Genomic DNA, 11,250 nt, shown 5'->3' with positions numbered 1-11,250 from the left:
GAACACTGATGCATACAGTTACAGCAGGCATATTTATCTTAGAATTAAGCACCATGCTTGTATTGACTAATAAAATAAAGCCAACTATCAGGGAAGATTAGTATTATTTTTAAACAGTACAAGTTTACTATTTGTCATTCCAAAACTGCATAAACAGCCTCTCAATATCTTTAGAGCCTGGTGGCAATAAGAGATTTCTGAGAATGAACAGCTGCTGTATAGTCCTAAATAAATGGTTGCCAAAAAATATATCAGAAGTGGTGAAAATGGAAAACAAAAGCTGCTGAAGGACTTGTTTGATGTAAAGACATGTAAAAGGACACGTTACATGAAAAACATCACTGGTTACAAAAAAATTAACATGACTAGACTGCCAATAAATTTAAATGATAGATAGGCAAAAATCAGGGGTTGTCATGATGTAGCCTTTCACCATGAAGCCAAAAACAAAGCTTGCGTTACCCATTTTGTTTCTGCATTTCTTGGAAAACTTATGTTGCTTCACATGTGATAATTTTTTATACTTTTTTAGCAGACGGACAATAGTAACAACTTTAACATTCAGTCACTGCAATATATTTGGCTAGTTTTACGTAATAAACAATGCCAAATAGTAAATATTTTAGAACCTGAATAGTTAGCATGTAATATTCGATTCATGTTCAAATATTCATCAACCCCTACAAATAACACTTCCTTTACCAGTGTTCATGCCAAAGCCCGCCCTCCCCACCCCCCTTATATGTACTCGGTATCCACCTCTACAACCTGAAGCATACTGAAGTCATGCCCTGTGGCAAACCAAGCGAATGAAGAAAACAAAAAATCTTGAGGCATGGTTAGATTTGCATTGTGTGGTAAGTACCAGTCTGCAACTCATGGATCTACCTGCTGTGCCAAGTAATTATACCGCATATACTTGTAGCAGATGTAGTGCCTCTCAAGAATCACGTCCAAACGGCACACACTAAAACAGTAAGTTGGAATATTCAAAGCGACAAGTGCATGTTTTGCTCGCCAAGGGACTTTTAGTGTGCTCACGTATGTAAAATGTGCTATTATATGATTAATGTAATTTGCTAATGCAAACAAAGAACAAGCCAGCATCTCTTGATTAATATATATGCGCTGAACCAAGAAAGTAATTAAGGAAGGAAAATACCAGAAATAAACAAATATTCGTGTGCTTTCTGGCATAAAATAATTCTCATGTAAGTCACGTGACATGCTTTCTAAAGCATCCCTGGTTGCCGAAGTCGGGCCAACCGTTTTGCAGTCGGCCGGAGACGTCGGGCCGACTTTTTGCCACGGACTTTTTGTTGCTTGGGTTCTTGATATCGGTGAATTGTTTGTAATTTTGTAGTTTAGCGAAGGCCCCGCCAAATGGAAATGTGTCACCCTCATTGATGAAGAGCCTGCTCTCGGCAACCAGTGAAAGGCCGGGAAACATTCAAGGAAAACTTGATCAGCTGATGGATATTGGGTGCCTGAACGAAGTTCATGAGGTGCTTGCATCATGCGACCTACTTCCTTATCATGATGCGACTGTTGCAATAGGAAGTGACTCGTGGATTTCCAACTATGTCGCAGGATATGTTGCTCGGAAGATGCTCAGCAAAACAAAGTGCCATAGTGCTCTAGAGCACTGCTCCTTCCAGCTGGCTTCGAGCTTCCAAAGGAAGTTTGCTTCACACAAGAGGTTAATAATGGAGGGTTGCTATATCCATCTCAGGAGCTTCATAAATTGATTATGAAGCTAGAGGATTCATTCACACATTGCTTCAGTGTCAGTAGTCTAAAGGCCAACAGTGTGATGGATTTGATTTCTTCTTTGGCAAGGAACAGGCTAAGTACAGTTGGCTGTGACAAACATTGCACAGGAGTAACAAACCATGTTGTGAATTAGTAAGATCTTGATGAGGGCTAGTTGGTTCATACTTAGAACTGAGGTGAAACAGCGCGAGAAAGACGAATAAGACACAAGGAAACAAATACCACAGACAAGCGTCTGACTGCAGTCAGCGCTTGTCTGTGGTATTTGTTTCTTTGTGTCCTCGTCTTTTTCGCGCTAGTTTCACCTCAGTTACATGTTGTGAAGTTTTATGCACTAACAAGGTTACATTTTCTAGTACAAGCACAGAACAAGGCTAGAGAGGGGAAAAGGCAAAGAATGCAGCACCTTAAGCTGAGGCATGTTATCTGATGGTGTGTTGTCCCTTGCATGGTGCGTAAATTTTTTTTTTGTTCTGTCTTAGGCTGCATCACTTGTTTGTCCTTACTGACTGACTTTGCCCACATACTTCTCCATCCCTGCAATAAAATGTGTTGTACTGCAAGGGCCCTGCTGCTTTTTCCGGCTTGAGAACGAAACACGCTCACAGCCGAGAGAAATACAGCGCTTCTTTTTGGCAACAACTTGCTGCGCTCTTTCACTGGCTAAAATACCTAAAAAAGTTAAAAAGCTAAAAAACTAGCTAAAGAAAGTTTTTGGCGAGAGCCTCCTACCCGTCAGTGTTACTCTCGCGTCTAGTACGTTTGTGTGTAATGCTAGGCTTGTTGTCTTCTTGTTTAGAATGACTGGCCACGTCGGCCAATTAGCATTTCATGTTCCTGTGGTGGGCAAGCGTCACATAGTCAACACATATTCCTCGACGCTAAAAAACGCAAAACTACCTGGCTCACGGAGCGCGCGAGCAGCGGAAGCGAGCCGCCGAGCGCGATCTAAGAGATCTAAGTGTCGACAGCAGCGCCGCCGCTTCAAGCATGATCTCTTGCTACACTCCGCGCCAGCCGATGCCCTCACCTCCCCTTCTAGCCACCGTAGCGCGGTCGCTTTTTTTCGCCCTCTGTGGCCATTTGTTGAACTTGAGAGTGTGCTACTCCTTCTATGCGGTCCCCGCACGGAGGCAAAAGTCATATGCCTGCCGCATTGCCCGGTAGCTCGGTTTGGGTTATGTTGTCGTGAAAGTTTTTTTTTTTTTAAAGAGGTCACTTTCTGAGAAGAAATCAGACGTCAGGAAATAGACCTCAGTGGCACAGTAATCTTAGCTGACTTTTGAGTGGTTTGCACTTGCAACTGGACAGCAGCCTTAGCTTGGGAGACCAGTGATATGGCATATTTTATCAAACTAGGTGACACATAGCATTACTAGTCCGAACAGAGACCTGTTTAAATGTTTGTCACCTTTAACACCTAGATTTTTGACCATGAATTCAGAAAAATCTGTAGCCCATTTAGAACCTGGATTTTAAATGCTGTATATAAGTTGGCTTCTTGCTCACTGAAGTTGTGCTCAGCTTCTGTCCAAACGGGAGAGCACTTCCGCATAGCTTATTAGGGAACATTCTTATTTACATACCTTCTTTTTATTTATCTTGCCTACAATCACGATCAAATGTTTATAGCACATGAATGTGCTGTGCATGAATCTAACTTACAATGCCATGTTGAATGCCAACACCAGCTACAATGCCATGTAGCTGGTGTTGGTTCATTCAAGCTAAGCATTACTGCAGCCTTTAACTGTAGGTATCATGGTATGAGAGCAGAGAAATGGATATGCAAAGACATTTGGGCGCATTGAGACATCTTTGTTGTGTGTGAAACGGTGACAGATACACAAAATGGGGAGAACACATGCACTTTCATATTTTCTCACGCACAAAAAAAGCCGGAGGAATAAGGTTTCTTCACTGTGCCATGGAAACTATAAGTTTGCTCTCAAAGGTAATTCTGATTCATTGGATTTGCTCCTGTGCTGTGTTTATTTTCTTGAGTGCGCTTTAGTTTTTGCACGTTAATGTTTCAAACTCGTTTTTATTTTCACAGACTGAACATCCCACGTCTTGATTTGACTTCCTGGTACAGGATACTTGCACTTAGCATGGAGTGATGAAGCAGTTCACTAAAAAAAGCTTGTTGGCGCAACCCACCGCCCCGTTCCAAAGGGGACGCTCATAACATCCGTCCATCCAACCATTTTCTCGCTTGGAGATTCGAGAGTTGTCTGCGGCTCGTGTATTTTTTTTCATCGGTTTTATTCCGGCCAAACCTAATAATCTCCGAGTTCGTGGTGTTGCCATCGGCCTGGCAATCATGGTAAGTGTAAAGGAATGGTCCTGCTGCTCAGTAATATCGTCGTAAGCTCTACCCGACGCGTTTGTGTGAAGCTGCTTTGCCGCGAGTAGACTAGTTTCAATTGAGATGCTAAGCCTAAGACGCTCGACGCTTTCGTTATTAACCTTTAATATTGCCGATTGCATAATTGGTGGTAGCCTCACCCCTGCCTCTTGCCTCATTCAAACGCCCTGTCTTCTATCCTTTAAGAGCATACCCTGCAGGAGTGTGCTATGTCTCGGGGAGAGAGTACAGCAGAAGCCGGCGTCTGCGAAACGCAGTTCTTTCCGCGAGGTTTGTAGCTGCAAGCGAATGTTTCATTGTAGAGTTCACTTTACATTTACGACAGTTTTTAGTATTTTTTTCTCGTTACTTGAAAAGTCACCAGGCTGCTGTTCGCGCTGGTTAAGCCTCAACGATGGGATTTTACGGAATCGATACACTCGCGCCGGTGTTAGGACCCTTCCAGAATTTTAAGGTCTGTTGACAGGTTGTGCTAATTGCCATTAGTGTGATCCGCTGAGCTTTGTTCTACATTGAGCGGCCCCCTTCAACTAAAGAGAACTGCACTCGTTTCGAATTGTCTCCATTTGTGAGGAAGTGGTCTGTGCCGGTGCGCAAGTTTGTTGACTGGCGTATATGTAGTACCTCGCGTTGTGCCTGTGCATAGACAGCTTCACCGCCGAAGCAGTTAGAAGGAACCATGGCTAAAAGGTTTTTTTTTTTTTTTTTTTGCGCGATGACTGAAGTGGGCGCTATGAATACGCGCAAGTCACGTTAGGGAGATTTATAATTTGGCCTACCAAGAATCCAAACTGCGTTTTGCTTCCCCTGTACGTCCACCTGATAGCGTCCTCCTTTATTTCTACAAATTTTGCCTCGTTGAAGGTAACGTATTGATTGTAGTTAACAGTGCTGTTAATGTCAGCCACAGTTGTTTTTTTTTGGAAGCAGTAACTCGCAAGAGCAAACTCGCAGGTCTAGTAATTTTAAGGCTCTCATTTCACTCGGCAAGAAGTGAATGAAGGTATCGTCATTTTGGCTCACTTGCACCTCGCATAGTGAGTAGTTTATTTTTACAACTATTTGGCCGAGCACCCCTGCGTGCGTCTTGCATGTGCTTCAGCATGGTCTCGAGAAGTTTGGATTTGGGGAGATGGGCGAGAAATGGCTGGCAGCGCCCCCTAGTACGTAGCAAGAGGCTTGAAATCATCCTTGCGCCTGGATGGCCTCACCCTGTCGTCCGGAAAGTCTGCGACCAGAAAAGGCAGCAGTGCAGCATCGGACAGCCAGGCGAGCTGGCCCAGCGTCTGTGCAGTGGCGAGGCCGTATTTGGGCAAGTGTGGTGTGCGAGATTGCCTGTTCACCCGAGATTTCAGTGCACCTTGAAGCAACAGTTGTCGAAATTGAGAGCTCCCTACTTCGGCCCCCCTCCTAGGATGCAAGTCTTTTGACATTTAAAATCTATGTTGAACTACTGAGGCTATGTTTTCCTAATTATAAAATTTTTCTTTATTCTTTGTGCCGTTTTTGTCATTGGCTTGGGCACGGTTTGGATGCTTTCACGCCCTGCGCCCATTGGCTGGTCCCAGAGATGACAACGGCATCCAAGCCAATAACAAAAGTGCTAAAAGAAATGAAAGTCGTTTGTTAGAAGATTTGGTCCTCGAAACGGTGCTGGAGCCTGCCGCGTTGGGGAGGCCTGAATTGTTTGCCCTGTGTCCCATTGTGTCCAGTCCCACACAATCCTGCTAGTCCAGCCCGGGAAGCCGGAGACCCGCACGTACTCGGACTATGAGTCGGTGAACGAGTGCATGGAGGGCGTGTGTCACATCTACGAGGAGCACCTGAAGCGGCAGAACCCCAACACACCCTCCATCACCTACGACATCAGCCAGCTGTTTGACTTTGTGGACCAACTGGTGGACCTGAGTTGCCTTGTGTGAGTATGCCTGCACGGAAAAAAAAAAAAAAAGCTTTTTCCCCTTGGCTGAGTGAGATGCAGCAGAAATTTCCCTTGTGCAGCCCTGTACCGCAAGCCGCATTTTTCTAAGGTTATTCTAAGAATTCTCAAACAAGATTTCTCGCTTACTGCTACTTTTCTTTTTTCCTGAGGTTTTGCAGTAAGATCAGAGATTTTTTGGTTCCATATTGGTGAATGAGACACTTGGAATTTTCACTTCACTGGTTCATTTGATCAAAAGAAATTAAAATACCACAGTCACATGCACTCGTCACCATCGCAGAAGTAAGCTGAAGAAGCAAACAAGCACTCACACCAAGGACAACATAGGGAACATCACTTATGCTTAATAAATGAAGTAAGGAAACGGTAAATTAATGGAAATCAAAGTGGATGAAAAAACTACTTGCCGCCGGTGAACCATCCCACAACCTTCGCATTAGGCATGCAACGCTCTACCAATTGAGCTGCCGCGGCGCCATTTCCCCGTCCACTTTCTTGGGTATTTATGTTTCCTAGTAGAACCCTGGGAGTGTTAGCCAGTGCCATCACTCACAAACCTTGGCGGCGGATGGGGAACATCCTTTCTGCCGCAGGCATAGCGAAGCATCAGCTCATTTTGTCGCCTGTTGGCAGCTATGTCAGAACAAATTGAAGTCACTGCTGCTAAGTGTTGCATTAAACAACATGGACCAAAAATTGCAATCTTGTTGGGAAATTTGAGTGAAAACAAAGCAAGCGCAAGATCTTTTGAAGTTGTTGGAATAAGAATGAGGCTCACTGTACATGCTCAGTGATGGCATTTTCAGGCATTCCTGCTTAGGTAAGGCAACACGGATAATTTGAATGCATAGATTTGTATAAGCTTAGCTCAGGTGCCTTAGTTGAGCAGGCAAGCACAGGACGGGTGTTTTTGCATGTAAGGAAGATGCTGTACTGATGGCTGCTGCAAAGATTAAAGACAGCAGACATCTGTAGCTTGGTTACATAATGAGAAGAGGAGAGCTGTACTTGCACAAATAGAGGTGACTGGTGGCAAAAGGGAGCAAGGTTGACCTGAACCTGGTGACAAGAAAATATTGTGCGGATTGTGCAGTTCACTGTGCAGCTTTGGGCAATCAAAACCCCATGGGTTATTCACTTTTCTGATCAGAAAGTTTTAGTGTCGATTTTCTACAGCATCGAACACTGCTAGTACAGGTGCGACATTTTCTTTTCACAGAAGGCGTGCTTGTGCACTAGAATACTTGTGAGAGATCCCTTCCATTTACTATGGCAGCAACTTTTGTGATCAGATGTAGCAGCTGATGTGCCAGTATTGCAGCAAAATATGTGAATAGATTTCAGCACCCTATATTTTGTAGCAGCACACTGGAAGTATCTAAAGTGTGCTCAACAGCCACCTAAGCTTTCTTCTTTTTGGATAATGTAGAACACTGTTTTATGACCATACTCTACCAGGCAATGCTGCAAAGACCAGAGTGGCTTTTTATGCCGCCTACACTTGCGAGCACAAAACAGTGCGTACCACATGAAAGTCGGGAATAGAAATCAGTTACATAATTAGGCATAACACTGTCTTTGTAAGTTACAGTTGCAGTTGAGAAGAAACGATTACGTGAAAGGCATTGCACATCTGGGTCTATTCACTACAGAACAAGTGGAAATGACAAGTTGGTACAACTGCACTCTTTGCACGGCCCCCGCGGTGCACTGGCTGCATTTGCAACCAGAACACAATGGGTCACTTAACATGAAGGAAGAATTATATACAAACAATATGTGATTTCACACATTAGTTTTGTCCGCTGTTAATATTAAGGTCGCTCAGAATGAGTGATCTCAGATTAGAAGCCAGTTTGCTATGAAACATGTAGTGTAGCAAGGTGCACCGTAATGCCTGGTGTACTTGGAATTTGTAAATTTCGGCAACTTTTACCTGATTTAACTCACCATTGACTCTGTGCCAACTTGCTACAGATTAGAAGCAGCTGTCACTCTGGCCTTATTTTTCTTTTCCCCTTTCGTCTCCATAGGTACCAGAAGTCAACCAACACATACGCACCATACAACAAAGCGTGGATCAAAGAGAAGATCTACATTCTGTTGCGGCGGCAAGCATCGAAGAGCCAGTCCTGAGCGGTGGGCGTTTCCTCGGCCGTCTTATCCAACCGCAGCGAAGCCGGCTGCCGGTGCTGCTCCTAAAATAAGTGGCCGTTACTGTTGCCCAGATTTTTTTTTTCTTTTTTTGAGTCTCGTCGGCCCACCCTCACATTTCACTTAATTTCCAAAGCTGTGTTGTGAGTGAGCATCTCTCCATCGGCTGTTTTTGCCATTTGCCAGCTGTTTGCATTCTCATCTTGGAAGTTTGTCGCATTTCGTCATTCATGGCGGTGCCGCCATTGCCCCGTTTTGAAACCATCATCTCGTCAAGGAAAGCGTCATTTTCCCGTGTGTCTCCCTGAACGTGCACCTGTTGTGCAAGTTTCGAGGTGTATAATAAATGTAAAAAGGTGTTGTGTGATAATACGTGTAAGCTGGCTGAATGTTCTTGCTGGTGGCTGTGGTGTTCTGCTGCTGTAGGGGCACCAGGTCTTGGGCCCGGTTCCCATCTGCTGCGTTCTGATTGAGTCAGAATGCAGAAATGCTAGTATACTTTTTAAAAGAAAATTCTTAGCAGATGTACAGTTAAACCTCGTTATAACAAAGTCAGTAAAATTGGCAATTTTCTTTACTATATCGTATTGAAATTCGACCCTTTATGCAAATAAGAGCAGTCGCCGGTCTTTTTTTTTCTTACGTGGAAAGACACCGCAGAATTTTCCGAATTATCGGGCAATCGAAAAAAGCAAGCCTCACTGAGAAAAAAAAATTCATTTTGATGAATTTGGGATTTGGCGACGAAGGATACGGTTTCATACCACGTCGACGACGTCTTCGTATCGGCGGTACGTATTAAGCGAAGCCAGCCACGTTTTCGCATGCGTTCCCCCCCGGTGGCTGATAGGGTTGCCTACAGTAGTACGAGGCTATGGCAGCGGGGAGCGAATGCTTCGTCTGCCTCTCCTCTTGCTCCAGCGGGTCACCGAAACTCGAGATTACGCAACCTTCAATATTAAACGCACCGGAAGGCAGCTTGCATGATGCCACGCCTTCCCAGCATGCCCACTCTTTCCACATGCAGCTGATTACCTCTAAAGCAGGGTGCTCGGCTGAGTATGCGCTGAGCCGCGCACCGAGCTTGACCGCGAACTCTCTCCCCTCCCCCTCTTTCTCTTCGCTCGCGTGGAAAGGCAGCACTCGTGAAGCCGCCATCTTTCGTGTGTCACTCTCGCACACTTTCCCTCGCACCTAAAGTGCGCAGAGCACAATAGGATCTTATCGCACTTGGACTTTATGCAGAATATTATGCTGCTCCACTTCAGGGGTCGCTCTTGTGGCACCATTTGAGAGGTGAGTTTGCAAGCAGCCGCTTGTAATCCTGTCATTTGACCATATGCGTCCGCGAAAGTTTCCATTTATGTTCTCCACATTCTGTTGCGGCGGCAGTGAAAATTCGTTATATTGAGGTTCTAACTACATGGTGTTCTATGGACAAGAGGTTATAAGAAGTTAAATAGTTCGTTATATAGAGGTTTAATTGTATGTTAATCCGACAAACCCGTACATCATAAACAGCGAAGCTCAAGATAAAGGAGTTTTCACACCCTCGAGAGCTGCTAGAGGTCTGTTTGCTGGCTCACAGCCTCACTTGAAAGCTGCATTGCAGCACCGCAATGACAGCAGTTGCAGCCGTGTGGGCTCCTAGATGACCTCCAATGCCTGTATAATGCGCAAGAAATGAAAATCACGGATTACACATAGAAAAAAAGATTTTTTAAAGTGTTTTAAAGGTCTCTATTCTTGAACCTGAAATGCGTAATTTTGTTTTTCCATAGCCTGTAATTGTTTGTTCCAATAAAGTATATGCACGGTTAACTTATCTTATAATCGTTGATTGTTACATTGCACTAGCATTTAATCTCGACCATGCCTCCATCGCACTAAAACTTCTGAAACACCCTTTATTAGCTTCGCTGAAACACGTGCATTTGGCAAACCCCTGGTGATCAAAATGAGTCTTGAGTCGTGCACTACAGCATCCATCGTAGCACCTGTGCCGCCTTGGGTTAAAGCCGTTGATCTTCACTACTACGTTGCACAAGGGAGGCTTTCTTTTTGTTTAGTGACGCTAGGATGAGTCTGTGTACATGAATGGGCACTTTGGTTATGTGACCTATCATACAGTGCATTTCAAAGCTGCAATCTTCTGCCAGAATGTCGGAGAGCTGTTCACTAATACCAGCTGTATCGTTCTCCTGTTGCAAGAATTTCCCTCGAACTTTTTTTTTATCTCGTTGCAGAAACAAGCAAAATTATCAATTTTAAATGCAAATCTGTTGTTCCCTTTCACACTGTGCACCACAAGTGATGTACTTGTTCAATTGTTCTTTGCTGCTTATCTTTTGCCACCTTGCGGTACTCACTGACATGGCATGATACATGACAAGGCAAAAACTGCTGAATCGCTATGCAGCACAAGCCACGAGGAATACACATAGGCATAGTTATGGTTTGAACAAAAGTCACTTGTATGTGCATTTTATGTAAGGTAGTACCGGTGATCTACAGCCACAAGAATACCACTCTCTATGCCTGATAACGTCTGTTTGCGAAGTGTCTGACAAAATGCATTTGCATTCCGGTAACCTTCTTTGAAAAAAAAAAATTCTGTTTTATGCATTGAAGCACAACAGTAATTGCAACCCCAATGCACTTCGAACACTTAAAAAATTATCTCGAAACTGGTGTAGTCCAGAGAATTCGTTCCAAGTGGACGCGCCTTGCGAACTCGCTAGTTAGACTTCGTATAAGTAACCGCCACCTCATCAAGTAATTTGGATCAAGGGTTAAATTGTGCTGTCTACTGCGGCAATTTTTTGAAAAGTTGGTGCAGCTGAAGTAGAGCACCCTGTAGAGCGCCTCAATCTTTTTAAGGAGATTTATATAGAGGTATATATAAGCATGGATGGATGTTATGAGCATCTCCTTTGGAATAGGGCGGAGAGTACACTTGGTAACCGCAATATTAGCTCGGCGTTTGCCTGGTTAAGCAACATCAGGTGGCACC

General features: G+C 44.2%; 1 protein-coding gene across 1 annotated transcript; it reads left to right on the top strand.

Moving 5' to 3' along the window:
• The first annotated feature begins 3,946 nt into the window (after positions 1–3,946).
• e(r) (enhancer of rudimentary) lies at positions 3,947–8,607 on the top strand. Its single transcript, XM_075699473.1, has 3 exons — positions 3,947–4,099; positions 5,854–6,059; positions 8,117–8,607. The coding sequence occupies exons 1-3, from the start codon at positions 4,097–4,099 to the stop codon at positions 8,217–8,219; spliced, it is 312 nt and encodes a 103-aa protein (XP_075555588.1). The 5' UTR covers positions 3,947–4,096; the 3' UTR covers positions 8,220–8,607.
• The last annotated feature ends 2,643 nt before the right edge of the window (positions 8,608–11,250 follow it).

The sequence above is a fragment of the Dermacentor variabilis genome, chromosome 7 (assembly GCF_050947875.1).
Source record: "Dermacentor variabilis isolate Ectoservices chromosome 7, ASM5094787v1, whole genome shotgun sequence".
NCBI lineage: Eukaryota > Metazoa > Arthropoda > Arachnida > Ixodida > Ixodidae > Dermacentor > Dermacentor variabilis.
Note: the sequence above shows the minus strand (reverse complement) of the source record. Positions and strands in the feature narration are given on the sequence as shown.